This window comes from Lepidochelys olivacea (genome assembly GCF_965140295.1).
Source record: "Lepidochelys olivacea isolate rLepOli2 genome assembly, chromosome: 3".
Taxonomy (NCBI): Eukaryota; Metazoa; Chordata; order Testudines; family Cheloniidae; genus Lepidochelys; species Lepidochelys olivacea.
In genome coordinates, this window is record NC_140413.1 from 55,848,928 (window position 1) to 55,864,659 (window position 15,732).

Consider the following 15,732-nt stretch of genomic DNA (forward strand, 5'->3'; position numbering starts at 1 on the left):
GCGAGGTCACTTGAGCCTAACGCTTAAGGGGTATTATTTGCTCTCAACTCAAAACACCAAGGATTTCACAGTAATTGGAAGAATGGGCTGGTAATAGAAAGGACTACAATGTAAGGGAGAGAGATGGGATTCCTGTGGTTGTCAGAGTGTATTCAACTATGGTATAACTTCCAGACAACATAAATAGATGGGTTTGCTTCCAATCTTTGTGAATAAAACATTTGGGTTCAGTTCACCATAACCTATAGGCTCACACAGCTCAGGTTTTGAACTCAGATTTTCTTTTACAACTAGACCACCAGACTAATCAGATTATATTAATTAGTTATATTTCATAGTGCATGAACATTTGTTACCGTGCAGTGTAGTTACATTGTAATTACAGTATGGTTCTAATTTTTGATACCTGTAATCAGCAATAATCCTTATAATCAGATTCTTAACTCAAGTACCCAACTACCTTTTCTGCCTTTGAAAATCTTCCCCACATTACTTATTAGCAGCCCTTTAGTTTCGTACTTAATACGTGGTTTTTTTAGAACCCTGCCTTTAAATACAAGTCTTAACCCTGAGCCAGCAAATGATGGGTGTCTGGTGTAAGCAGTCTGTTTTGTCTGAGTATTTTGGAAAGCTCAGAATTAACCACTTTGCCTGATTAAAAATTGCTGCTGTTAGTTTCTCTCTGTCATTGATTTTAATTCTGTTCTATTATTGCAATCATTTGTTGTTGTTAATTTATTTGTTTATATTTATAAAGCACACATCCAGTATTCAGTGTATTGCTAGCATGCTCTGGGAGAAGGAAGACTGGTCAAGCAGATGGAGCATAGGGCTGGGAGTCAGTGAACTTGTTTTTTCCTCTGATTCTGTGCCTCAGTCTCCCTACCTGTAATCTTGAGATAGTGATGCATGCTCACCTTTGTAAACTACTTTGAGACCTATGAATGAAAAGCAAAGCATGGTGGTTGTTATAGAATAACAGCAGATAAAATAATAATGTACATAGAATCATAGAAGGTTAGGGTTGGAAAAGACCTCAGGAGGTCATCTAGTCCAGCCACCTGCTCAAAGCAGGACATACGCCAACTAAATCATCCCAGCCAGGGCTTTGTCAAGGCGGGCCTTAAAAACCTCTAAGGATGCAGATTCCACCACCTCCCTAGGTAACCCATTCCAGTGGTTCACCACCCTCCTTGTGAAATAGTTTTTCCTAATATCCAACCTAGACCTCCCCCACTGAAACTTGAGACCATTGCTCCTTGTTCTGTCATCTGCCACTACTGAGAACAGCCATCCTCTTTGGAACCCCACTTCAGTAGTTGAAAGCTGCTATCAAATTCCCCATCACTCTTCTCTTCTGCAGACTAAATAATCCCATTTCCCTCAGCCTCTCCTCATAAGTAATGTGCCCCACCCCCTAATCATTTTTGTTGCCCTCCATTGGACTCTCTCCAATTTGTCCACATCCTGTCTGTAGTGGGGGGCCCAAAACTGTACGCAATACTCCAGGTGTGGCTTGACCAGTGCCAAATACAGGGGAATAATCATCTCCCTTGATTTGCTGGCAATGCTCCTGCTAATGCAGCCCAATATTCTGTTAGCCTTCTTGGCAACAAGGGCACACTGTTGACTTATATCCAGCTTCTTGTCCACGGTAATCCCCAGGTCCTTTTCTGAAGAACTGCTGCTTAGCTAGTCGGTCCCCAGCCTATAGCGGTGCATAGGATTCTTCTGTCCTAAGTGCAGGACTCTGCATTTGTCCTTGTTGAACTTCATCAGATTTCTTTTGGCCCAATCCTCCAATTAGTCTAGGTCACTCTGGACCCTATCCCTACCCTCCAGTGTATCTAATGCTTCCCCCAGCTTAGTGTCATCCACGAACTTGCTGAGGATGCAATCCATCCCATCATCCAGATCATTAATGAAGCTGTTAAACAAAACTGGCCCTAGGACCGACCCTTTGGGCACTCCGCTTGATACCGGCTGCCAGCTAGGCATTGAGCCATTGATCACTACTTGTTGAGTCTGACGGTCGAGCCAGCTTTCTATCCACCTTATAGTCCATTCGTCCATTCATAGCCCTACTGATTCTTTTTTCTGCTATTTACTCTATCCTGATGTCTATATGAAAGCTCAGTCGTTCTTATATAGGGAGTATAATCTGTATGCTTTACACTTTGCTTATTAAAATCACAATTATATGATGCAGGAATAACTTCATAATCCAATTTGCTATGGAATATAGTTGTCTTAAGGTCTTCAGGAGGAAAGTCTATCTACTGTTATGAAACAGCTGTGTAAATTTAGCATGGTTGACTAGTTCGTAAGTCACTCACACTTAGAGCTCTTTTTTACATAAGTAGCATATAGAACTATGAATTTATAGCATATAATATGTAAAAATATTCTGCTGAATATAAAACGGTTCTGGTCTCTCTTAGTTGAAAGTGGCATAGGAAGCAAAGTATGATCTAACATTCATTCTGTGGGTGATTAGGCAAGGAAACAGGAGTCATTTCTGCTGTTCACCCTCTCATAGTGCTGGTGGCTGTTTGTCAGTCACAAACTAAAGATTTTATTCTGCAGTTGGGATTGAACTAACTTAACATAACTATATTCAAGACAATTTCAATATGAAAAAAAATGAAAAAAAACCTAATCATTGCTTCAATTCACTGGATTTGAATTTTGCATGGAATGCAGCTGCATAAACATGTGTAACTCATTTTGCTTGATTTGCTGATCCCCACTCACATGCCATTAAGTAAGAGTTGCCAGCTGGCTTGTGCAGGTGCAGTCATTTCCGTGGGGTTTCTGTGAATGGATGTTGTGGCAAGAGAGGAAGAGATAAAGACAAAGGCAAGGGTTATACGCAAGAGAGTTGTATCATTTCAAAGTTCAGGTAGTAGTCACCTGAAGAAATTGCCTGCTTTTAGAAACTGATAACCAGAAAACATGATCTTCAGACTCTAGATTTTTTTCTTTTCTTTACTTGGTGTCTAATTCTGTAAACTTTTCCTCCCACTGAGTAGCACTTATATGAGTAATGCCATTGAAATCAGTGGGATTACTGTCATATGTGCTATTGACTGAAAAGGGGCTGCAGAATTGAGCTGTTGACTGCTATCTAAAAGAGAAACTTTCTTCCTAGGAGTAAAAGAACTTTGCATTTGTGATTATTAGAGTATCTAATAATCAATCAGTGTTTTTGTTATCTTCCCTTATTTTAATTTCAAAACTTCAGATTCTCATACTTGAAATTACTAAGGAAAATTTAGGTGTTTTTTTCACTTTTTTTAAAAAAACAATGGTCCAGATTCTCAGTTATTATAAATTGCCATAGGAGCACTGACGTTAGTGAGGTTATGCCAATTTACACCATCTGAGGATTAGTCCTATAAATCTTTCAGCAAATCCCCAACAGATTTTATACTTGTTTTTAAATATTGGGAGTAGATGAATTCAACATTAAAGGATTTCAACATTAAAGCACGAGATGTGGCTATTCCAATTTAGTGAGAACTTCTTTTGCCCCTGACTATTAGCATCTTAAAAAAGAAGAAATACTAACTGCACATGTGAGCTACTGGCAGTAGAAATATTAGCTGCATGTAGCATATATGTAGATACTGGGGTAAATCCTGCAATGAATGGGAGTTTTGTTTTAGGACAGTAGGATTTTGGTCCCTATATTTTTGAAACCTTCTATAAAATGAGAAAATTAATTACTTACGAGGAGAGGCTGAGGGAACTGGGCTTGTTTAGTCTGCAGAAGAGAAGAGTGAAGGGGGGATTTGATAGCAGCCTTCAACTACCTGAAGGGGCGTTCAAAAGAGGATGAAGCTCGGCTGTTCTCAGTGGTGACAGATGACAGAACAAGGAATAATGGTCTCAAGTTGCTATGGGGGAGGTCTAGGTTGAATATTAGGAAACACTGTTTCACTAGGAGGGTGGTGAAGCACTGGAATAGGTTACTTAGGGAGGTGGTGGAATCTGCATCCTTAGAGATTTTAAGGCCCAGCTTGACAAAGCCCTGGCTGGGATGATTTAGTTGGTGTTGGTCCTGCTTTGAGCAGGGGGTTGGACTAGATGACCTCCTGAGGTCTCTTTCAACCCTAATCTTCTATGATTCTGTGATTGAAACACACTTTCCTTTTCTCCGGTATATCCTAATGAGGACTGAAGGTATTAGATACTGATATTTGTATATACATAACCCTGCCACAGAAACACAGAGAAATCTTGCTCTCCTGCATCTGTAATGTAGAAAAATATAAATCCCACCTTTTTCATTATAATGCAAGTTATGACAGAAGTGCCCACCAAAGGTACAAGTTTAATACCACAATGAGTCGTTCCACTGAAATCAATGGGAGTGCTTGGGGTAGCAAAGTTAAGCATGTGTATGAGTAGTTACCAGGCCTTAATTCTGAATTGCTTTTCTTTTCTCTTTTTTTTTTTTAAGTGAGGATTTTAATATTATGCCATAAGGTTTTTTTCCCAAGTTTACATAGCTCATATTTTCACTAAAGAATGCTCTCACAATGAGAGCCCCTTTTGTGATATTTTGTAAAGCTTGGTAGAAAACAAAACTATATACATGGGAAATAAATCAATCTGTTAATAACATGTTGCTTTGGTAACAAGGCAAACTTAGAAATCTTCAAAATCTCTAAATATGCAATTTATCTTTTAGGGTGAAGTGGGTGTTAAAGGAGAAGATGGTGCTTCTGGGCTTCCTGGGAAAAAGGTATGTGTGACACTGCACCCCATATTCTTCATAGAGATATTACAATATGATTATGGCATAACTATGAAGTATTTTTGCAAGATGGGTCATGTAAGATATCATTGAAATGGTTATGATTTATTGAATATGATTATCTTACGTCTATGCATGTATAATTTTTGTATCTGAAGTTAGGAATATTGACTATGTATATGTGTTACAAATGTGCTTAGACATGGGGAACACCCACTAGACAAAAGACTCTGTCTCGATGGCTGGGAAGCACTCATTTAAGTTAATAAGCCATTAGGAAGAACAATAGGCCTTAGAAGAAGCTTATTTCACACTGCGGGGGAAAGGGAGGCCTCCCTGAGGACGCTAAAAACAGCATCTGAGTTATGGCTGCTGTGACATTACAGGCACATGTGACCTGGTCACCTGGTGCTAGACTCCATCTTGGGATACCAGTGTTTTCCCAGTGACTGGCGTGGGAATCAAGCTTTGAGACAAAGGGTTCCTGCCATATGCAAAAGCTGTTTAAGGCAGGGGAGTGACATCATTGTGGTTCTTCACTGACTCCCCACCCAAGAAGATTCCTGGAAACACCTGAGGAACATAAAACTGAACTGGGGGGGAAGTGCTCGACCCAGGCTAAAGGGCTTTTTAGCCTGTGAATGAAACACCTGAGGATTCCAAGCTGTAAATTAGTGCAGCTTGCTTCTTAAGAATCTGCCAGCCTGTTTATCACTCAGGGTGAGAATTTGCTAATTCATATCCTACCTATCTAGTATGTTAAACTCTGTTTGTGGTTTTGTTTATTTACTAGGTAATCTGCTTTGATCTGTTTGCTATCATTTATAATCATGTAATATCTGTCCTTTTCTAGTTAATAAACTTATTTTATGTTTTACTCCAAACCAGTGTGCATTTGACGAGGGTGTCTGGGGAAAATCTCAGCTTGGTTCCAACGAGTAACTACCTGGTCCTCTTCACATTGAGGGAGAGGTGGACCAGGTTTTAAACCCATATACTGGCCAGATTTGACCAGGGCAGGACCGTACTGCTCTGGGGTCCTAGGCTGAGATGCTGGTGATTAGAAATAAATCAGAAATATATTTGAAAATTAAGTTTAATTACAATTTGAATTTTGGATCCTTCTACTGAAAGCTACATTTTAAAATAGAACAATATAATAGGGGACTGGATGGCTCTGAGGATTGTTTTTGGAATAAAGAGCTTTCACCTCCAGGTTATCAATTTAATTCCAACACAATTTGGAAGTGACTGAGTGTTGCTACGAGAATAATGGTGCAGCAGTGCCACTATAGTTAAGGTTGCATTACCACCTCTATCTTCTGAACTCAACATGCTTAGAACTCAACTCAGATTTTTCTGAAATTTGGTGTGCCTCAGGAGTGAGTCATCCGAGCAAGATCTGGAGATCAGGCTATTCTTGTGATGTCAATCAAAATGGTGTCAATCGGTCGGTTTTTTTTTTTAATCCAAGGTAGTGCATGGCATGCATTAAGTCTTTGGGGGTTCCAAATTGTGAATGGTATTTAAGAATATATTTGCTTCTTTGCCTGCAGAGATGTGCAGTCTGGGAGGATTTCCATGTGCATGCACCAGTAAAGAAAATAATTGTCAGAAGGTTTCTCTGCAGCCACTTCCCATGTGTAAATTACTAAAAATATCACAGAATCTCAGGGTTGGAAGGGACCTCAGGAGGTCAACTAGTCCAACCCCCTGCTCAAAGCAGGACCAATCCCCAACTAAATCATCCCAGCCAGGGCTTTGTCAAGCCTGACCTTAAAACCTTCTAAGGAAGGAGATTCCACCACCTCCCTAGGTAACGCATTCCAGTGTTTCACCACCCTCCTAGTGAAAAAGTTTTTCCTAATATCCCCTAGACCTCCCCCACTGAAACTTGAGACCATTGCTCCTTGTTCTGTCATCTGCCACTACTGAGAACAGCCATCCCCTTTGGAACCCCACTTCAGTAGTTGAAAGCAGCTATCAAATCCCCCCTCATTCTTCTCTTCTTCAGACTAAACAATCCCAGTTTCCTCAGCCTCTCCTCATAAGTAATGTGTTCCAGTCCCCTCATCATTTTTGTTGCCCTCCGCTGACCTCTTTCCAATTTATCCACATCCTTCTTGTAGTGTGGGGCCCAAAATTGGACACAGTACTCCAGATGTGGCCTCACCAATGTCGAATAGAGGGGAACAATCACATCCCTCGATCTGCTGGCAATGCCCCTACTTATACATCCCAAAATGCCATTGGCCTTCTTGGCAACAAAGGCACCCTGTTGACTCATATCCAGCTTCTCGTCCACTGTAACCCCTAGGTCCTTTTCTGCAGAACTGCTGCCTAGCTATTCGGTCCCTAGTCTGTAGCAGTGTATGGGATTCTTCCGTCCTAAGTGCAGGACTCTGCACTTGTCCTTGTTGAACCTCATCAGATTTCTTTTGGCCCAATCCTCTAATTTGTCTAGGTCTCTCTGTATCCTATCCCTACCCTCCAGCGTATCTACCTCTCCTCCCAGTTTAGTGTCATCAGCAAACTTGCTGAGGGTGCAATCCACTCCATCCTCGAGATCATTAATGAAGATATTGAACAAAACCTGCCCGAGGACTGACCCTTGGGGCACTCCGCTTGATACCGGCTGCCAACTAGACATGGAGCCATTGATCACTACCGGTTGAGCCCAACAGTCTAGCCAGCTTTCTATCCACTTTATCATCCATTCATCCAGCCCATACTACTTTAACTTGCTGGCAAGAATACTGTGGGAGACCGTGTCAAAAGCTTTGCTAAAGTCAAGGAACAACACATCCACTGCTTTCCCCTCACCCACAGAGCCAGTTATCTCATCATATAAGGCAATTAGATTAGTCAGGCATGACTTGCCCTTGGTGAATCCATTCTGACTGTTCCTGATCACTTTCCTCTCCTCTAAGTGCTTCAGAATTGATTCCTTGAGGACCTGCTCAATGATTTTTCCAGGGACTGAGGTGCGGCTGACTATGCATAGTAGAAAGTCAGCAATGACACTCAAAATAAAAATGGAAATGTTGTACATACCTGGCTCTTTCTCTGACTTTACATTTGTCTTTAGAAGTGTAGCTTTTTCTAAAATTTTGTCTACGTAAATTTTTACAATTTAGATTCTTCAGGGGGGGAATTGTAAATATCATCTTGTATTAGGATAAGCTCTGTTTAATTCCCATAATAAAACATCTCCTGTGGTTTCCATAATAAAAAAAGGTACAAACTCAATTTTTCTAAGTAATTTTCCTAAATTATCAGATGAAGTTTTTCCTTCGCTAACACGAGTGCTGTAATTGCATTTAGTATTCTGTCTTTGGTATCCAGGGTTAATGTTGATTGTTTAGGTCCTTGCTCGGTTTACTGCAGCTTTATTGTCTCCCCAAAGTGCGGTCTGCTTACACTTGGCAATTTGAAATATCAGAAATTTCAAGCTTTCCTGAGCATTGTAGTCCTTTTTCATTTCAGAACAAATTAGAGATGAATTGTCAGAATATTAAATTAAAAATGAACTAAAATTAAATCTGAAACTGCTAGGTTAAGGCATGTCAAGAACTGTTTTTAAAAAATTAACAACCAACCTATGCAGGGTATAAATTGCCTGAGGTACTGTGATGCTTTGGGGGGGTTCATCCAAACAAGTAAGGGGTTATGTCACCACCTGCCCTGTAGCCTTAAATGCTTCTATACAGTGCAGCTTAGAGCCCTGGCACCAGCAGCCTGCTTACAGCACCATGACTTCACCCTGGCTTCCATCAGCCTGGCTATTCCTTGTGACACCAATAGCCTTCGACTTCCCAGTCTCCCCAAAACCATCTCTTCTGCAGTGCTTAGTCCCTCACAAAACCTTGTCAAGTTTTCTGCTTCTTTAAAGAGACAGTACCTAGCCACCAGCCTGTTAGTTTGGCTGAGAATTTTACTCTTCAGTTTGAAACACTGCACTGAGATGGTTGTGTAATAAAACAAGATTAAGTTTATTAACAAAGAACTTCTATTTAGGTGATACAGAGTAGAAGGAATTAGGATAGAAATGGTTACAAACAAACAAAAATAAAAATGTTTCTAACACTAAAACCTGAACTTAACAAACTTTTGTTGGGAGTAGTTTTCTCACCACAGTTGTTCTTCAAAGCATGGCTGCCCAGTCCTTAGTCAGGATACAACACAGAGCCTAAAGCACTTGGTTTCATTGTCTCCTCAGGTGAAGGATGCCAAAATGGCTCTCTCTCTCTCTCTGCTTATATCCTCACAATTTCTTTTGTCAAGGCAGGAAGCCCTCCTAGGGACTCAGCTTGCTGTGCAACCTGGGAGTTGAGCCTACGTTAATTTTTGCAGTTTCCTCTACGCCACTATTATAGTTAAGTGGCTATCTCCCCCACGAGCTAGTCTGATGGCTCTGTTTGCTATTTATATAAATATACTTCTGTTGTCTCTCTTTGCTCAGTATACATTGGAGACACATTCAAGCAGAAAGAACCACATTCCTTTGTCTAGGGCAGGGTGCCTTATGCCCTACCTCACAAAAACATTTTAAGAGCATATTTCCAGCACACTTATAATTTTCCATATATCACTTATACAAACACCACACAATAATATTAATGACTAGCATGTCATTCTAGCATACCTTCCATGACATCTTTTAGATAAAGTTTATGCCAACAGTGAGTTGGGGTATACTGAGCTGGTCAGGCCAACTGAGATAGATACCAGGGAGCCCCTTGTCCTTTGGCACAGGCAGGCTCTTCGGGGCACAGATAACCTGAGCAGATTAATAAAAATAATTGCAAAAAACTTTTATCACAAAAAAACAATTGACAGTGTATATTTACATCTCGTGTGATGTTTGCTAATCCCTTAGTTCACTGTAGCAAACCTACAACACCCAACAATCGTCTGACAGTCAGTAGTTAGTAGCAAATTATTTGAGGTCAGTATAACAGGTGAAATGGATGCTACTTAAACTGTGGCTTTGTTTTTTCCTACCCTCCTTTAGCAAGAATTTGACAGTAATAGCTTCTTTTGTCTGTGGTATTTTAGTTCATGACAATGTATATATGCTCCATAAACTACACTTTGAAAATATTGAATTGTTGATTGCTGTTCATTTGCAATATCTGCCTTTCAAATGGTTGTAAGTGAACTAACTTAATGTTATGCTAATGGATATAGGCTACATTATGGACAGACAGCCTAAAACATTAAATATTTCAATGATTTTTCAAAAAGGAAGGTTGAGTGATATAAGCTCTCTAAAAGCAGAAAAATATGCACTATGCAGTACATTTGGTTCTGCAAGATGGATTTACTCCTACAGCGTATTAGTAATATAAATAGTTTAGCAAGAGTAAAAGAAGCAGCACGTGCTTATATGATAAAAACATTCACCATTTTGCTACCTAGACTTATATCTGAGGTCAGATGGGAAGAAAAAGGAGCACTGCATACTCTTTATAATCTCCATTCACAGTTCAAGTACCATCCCCAGCCCAGGAGACACCACTACTCCTGTGAGACTGTGCGGATCTCATTGTTAGGATTGTTCCTCTTTTATGCATGTGTGATGATGTTTCCAGAGCCCACAGTAAGGTTAAAGGAGTGGTGGAACAGTACTGGGCCAAGAAGGCCCCACCCCTCAACAGTTGCCTCACATGTTCCCTCTGGAGGACCTGCTTAAAAGGGAGCTCTGGTAGTCCAGCTGGGCAGGTGAGTGAAGGAGAGATTGGTTGTAAGAAAACAGTGAGTTAGTAGCTGCTGAAGCAGAACTATCTACAGGGAGAGAACTGGGACTGTGAGTAAGACTTGCCTGGGAGACCAGAGGCCGTACCCTGCCCACTTTCCCCTCAGCTTCAAGTCCAGGGGGAACAACTAGACTCTGAGAGTGAGCTGAGAAGCTTCTCTCTCTAACCCACCCCTCCATACTGGGGCTCTTAATTACTGAAGACTGTGCAAGGAAAAGGCTGGGGCCATGCCCAAAACTGAAGGGAAAACAGGGAAGGCTTATCTAGAGTAGCAGCTAGAAGGCACTGAGCCACTCCTCGCTTCTCTCCCCTTGGGCCATGGGCCAGGACCTGGTGGAGAGTGAGGGCCTGGGTCCTCCTACCCTTCCTTCCTCCCTCCCCAGCTCCCTGAGAGATCCTGAAGGATGCCAGGGGAGGGAACAAAATTGTGCCATGGCCTCTGGGCCCCCTGGACTGCCCAAAAGAGTCACCCCAAGACCTGGGGAGACTATCCTGCATACACTTGTCCTGCATAGACAATCCAGGAAGTTTTTGGAAAGCGTAGGGGACAATTTCCTGGCGCAAGTGCTAGAGGAGCCAACTAGGGGGGGAGCTTTTCTTGACCTGCTGCTCACAAACCGAGTAGCATTAGTGGGGGAAGCAAAAGTGGATGGGAATCTGGGAGGCAGTGACCATGAGTTGGTTGAGTTCAGGATCCTGACACAGGGAAGAAAGGTAAGCAGCAGGATACGGACCCTGGACTTCAGGAAAGCAGACTTCGACTCCCTCAGGGAACGGATGGCCAGGATCCCCTGGGGGACTAACTTGAAGGGGAAAGGAGTCCAGGAGAGCTGGCTGTATTTCAAGGAATCCCTGTTGAGGTTACAGGGACAAACCATCCCAATGAGTCGAAAGAATAGTAAATATGGCAGGCGACCAGCTTGGCTTAATGGTGAAATCCTAGCGGATCTTAAACATAAAAAAGAAGCTTACAAGAAGTGGAAGGTTGGACATATGACCAGGGAAGAGTATAAAAATATTGCTCGGGCATGTAGGAATGTTATCAGGAGGGCCAAATCACACCTGGAGCTGCAGCTAGCCAGAAATGTCAAGAGTAACAAGAAGGGTTTCTTCAGGTATGTTGGCAACAAGAAGAAAGCCAAGGAATGTGTGGGCCCCTTACCGAATGAGGGAGGCAACCTAGTGACAGAGGATGTGGAAAAAGCTAATGTACTCAATGCTTTTTTTGCCTCTGTTTTCACTAACAAGGTCAGCTCCCAGACTGCTGCGCTGGGCATCACAAAATGGGGAAGAGATGGCCAGCCCTCTGTGGAGATAGAGGTGGTTAGGGACGATTTAGAAAAGCTGGATGTGCACAAGTCCATGGGGCCGGACGAGTTGCATCCGAGAGTGCTGAAGGAACTGGCGGCTGTGATTGCAGAGCCATTGGCCATTATCTTTGAAAACTCGTGGCGAACCGGGGAAGTCCCGGATGACTGGAAAAAGGCTAATGTAGTGCCAATCTTTAAAAAAGGGAAGAAGGAGGATCCTGGGAACTACAGGCCAGTCAGCCTCACCTCAGTCCCTGGAAAAATCATGGAGCAGGTCCTCAAAGAATCAATCCTGAAGCACTTGCATGAGAGGAAAGTGATCAGGAACAGCCAGCATGGATTCACCAAGGGAAGGTCATGCCTGACTAATCTAATCGCCTTTTATGATGAGATTACTGGTTCTGTGGATGAAGGGAAAGCAGTGGATGTATTGTTTCTTGACTTTAGCAAAGCTTTTGACACAGTCTCCCACAGTATTCTTGTCAGCAAGTTAAGGAAGTATGGGCTGGATGAATGCACTACAAGGTGGGTAGAAAGCTGGCTAGATTGTCGGGCTCAACGGGTAGTGATCAATGGCTCCATATCTAGTTGGCAGCCGGTATCAAGTGGAGTACCCCAAGGGTCGGTCCTGGGGCCGGTTTTGTTCAATATCTTCACAAATGATCTGGAGGATGGTGTGGATTGCACTCTCAGCAAATTTGCGGATGATACTAAACTGGGAGGAGTGGTAGATATGCTGGAGGGGAGGGATAGGATACAGAAAGACCTAGACAAATTGGAGGATTGGGCCAAAAGAAATCTGATGAGGTTCAATAAGGATAAGTGCAGGGTCCTGCACTTAGGACGGAAGAACACAATGCACAGCTACAGACTAGGGACCGAATGGCTAGGCAGCAGTTCTGCGGAAAAGGACCTAGGGGTGACAGTGGACGAGAAGCTGGATATGAGTCAGCAGTGTGCCCTTGTTGCCAAGAAGGCCAATAGCATTTTGGGATGTATAAGTAGGGGCATAGCGAGCAGATTGAGGGACGTGATCGTCCCCCTCTATTCGACATTGGTGAGGCCTCATCTGGAGTACTGTGTCCAGTTTTGGGCCCCACACTTCAAGAAGGATGTGGATAAATTGGAGAGAGTCCAGCGAAGGGCAACAAAAATGATTAGGGGACTGGAACACATGAGTTATGAGGAGAGGCTGAGGGAGCTGGGATTGTTTAGCCTGCAGAAGAGAAGAATGAGGGGGGATTTGATAGCTGCTTTCAACTACCTGAAAGGGGGTTCCAAAGAGGATGGCTCTAGGCTGTTCTCAATGGTAGCAGATGACAGAACGAGGAGTAATGGTCTCAAGTTGCAGTGGGGGAGGTTTAGATTGGATATTAGGAAAAACTTTTTCACTAAGAGAGTGGTGAAACACTGGAATGCGTTACCTAGGGAGGTGGTGGAATCTCCTTCCTTAGAAGGTTTTAAGGTCAGGCTTGACAAAGCCCTGGCTGGGATGATTTAGTTGGGGATTGGTCCTGCTTTGAGCAGGGGGTTGGACTAGATGACCTTCTGGGGTCCCTTCCAACCCTGATATTCTATGATTCTATGATTCTATTTGGTGCTGGCCTCTGAGTGAAGTCTCTCACAGCATGCTCTTCATGCAGTCTTGACCAACTCAGAAGCCCTGATACAACATATTCTTGAAACAGACATTCTGACTGATTGTCCATATTTACTTGTGAACATTGTTGGGCTATCTTCACATTGGGAGGCAATGGAACTTGGATGCATGATGAGCATTTGAAAGTGAAAGGCAGCTTGCGTGAAACTGATCATGAAATGGTACAGCTCATGATTATAAGCAATGGTAGGAGGGCAAACATCAAAATAAAGATAATGGATTTCAAGAAGTCAGACATCAGTAAACTTGGGAATTTGGTAGGTAAGATCCCATGGGAAGCAAGTCTAAGAGGAAAAATAGTTCTAGAAAGTTGGCAGTTTTTCAAAGAGACATTATTATGGGTACAAGAGCAAACTATCTCACTGCATAAGAAAGATAAGAAATATGGCAAAAGACCACCCTGGCTTACCTAGGAGATCTTCAATGATCTGAAACTCAAAAAAGAGTCCAACAAAAAGTGGAAACTAGGTCAAATTGCAAAGGATAAACAAAAAACACAAGTATGTAGGGACAAAATTAGAAAGGCACAAAATGAGCTTAAACTAGCTAAAGACATAAAGGGGAACAAGAAAACATTCTACAAATACATTAGAAGCAAGAGGAAGATCACTGAGAGGGTAGGCCCATTACTTAGTGGGGGAACAATAACAGAAAAATGTGGAAATGGCAGAAATGCTAAATGACTTCCTTATTTCAGTTTTCACCAAAAAGTTTCATAGCGATTGGACATCGAACATAGTGAATTTCAATGAAAATGAGATCGGATCAGAGGCTAAAATAGGGAGAGAACAAGTGAAAAAATTACTTAGATTCATAGATACGAAGGTCAGAAGGGACCATTATGATCATCTAGTCCGACCTCCTGCACAACGCAGGCCACAGAATCTCACCCACCCACTCCTGCAAAAAACCTCTCACCTATGTCTGAGCTATTGAAGTCCTCAAATCGTAGTTTAAAGACTTCAAGGAGCAGAGAATCCTCCAGCAAGTGACCCGTGCCCCATGCTACAGAGGAAGGCGAAAAATCTCCAGGGCCTCTTCCAATCTGCCCTGGAGGAAAATTCCTTCCTGACCCCAAATATGGCGATCAGCTAAACCCTGAGCATATGGGCAAGACTCACCAGCCAGATACCCAGGAAAGAATTTTCTGTAGTAACTCAGATCCCACCCCATCTAACATCCCATCACAGGCCATTGGGCCTATTTACCTTGAATATTTAAAGATCAATTAATTACCAAAATCATGTTATCCCATCATACCATCTCCTCCATAAACTTATCGAGTTTAATCTTAAAGCCGATAGGGCTTTTGCCCCCACTGCTTCCCTTGGAAGGCTACTCCAAAACTTCACTCTTCTGATGGTTAGAAACCTTCGTCTAATTTCAAGTCTAAACTTCCCAATGACCAGTTTATATCCATTTGTTCTTGTGTCCACATTGGTGCTGAGCTTAAATAATTCCTCTCCCTCTCCGGTATTTATCCCTCTGATATATTTATAGAGAGCAATCATATCTCCCCTCAACCTTCTTTTAGTTAAGTTAAACAAGCCAAGCTCTTGAGTCTCCTTTCATAAGACAAGTTTTCCATTCCTTGGATCATCCTAGTAGCCCTTCTCTGTACCTGTTCCAGTTTGAATTCATCCTTCTTAAACATGCACACAGTATTCCAGGTGAGGTCTCACCAGTGCCTTTTATAACTGTACTAAAACCTCCTTATCTCTACTGGAAATGCATCCCGCCTGATGCATCCCAAGACCGCATTAGCTTTTTTCACGGCCATATCACATTGGCGGCTCATAGTCAACCTATGATCAACCAATTCTCCAAGGTCCTTCTCCTCCTCCATTACTTCTAATTGATACGTCCCCAGCTTATAACTACAATTCTTGTTATTAATCCCTAAATGCATAACCTTACACTTCTCACTATTAAATTTCATCCTATTACTATTACTCCAGTTTACAAGTTAGATTTTTATCAGGCTCTGGTGACTTGAAGACATACATTCTAGAATACTCAAAGAGCTAACTAAGGAGATATCTGAGCCATGAGTGATTATCTTTGAGAAGTCATGGAAGACAGGAGAAATTCCGGAGGATTGGAAAAAAGGCAAATATAGTGCCAATCGATTAAAAAGTGAAATAAGGACAATGCGGGGAATTACAGACTGGTCAGCTAACTTCAGTACCTGGAAAGATAATGGAGCGTATTATTAGGCAATCAGTTTGCAAACACCTAGAA

The 15,732-nt window shown here is 42.1% G+C and overlaps 1 protein-coding gene across 1 annotated transcript in view; it reads left to right on the forward strand.

The window, feature by feature from the left end:
• COL19A1 (collagen type XIX alpha 1 chain) overlaps window positions 1–15,732 on the forward strand; it is a 320,803-nt gene that overhangs the window by 56,559 nt on the left and 248,512 nt on the right. Inside the window, exon 10 of the mRNA XM_084624334.1 lies at window positions 4,697–4,750. Coding sequence (XP_084480460.1) covers window positions 4,697–4,750 — 54 coding nt within the window. The remainder of the gene's footprint in view (window positions 1–4,696; window positions 4,751–15,732) is intronic.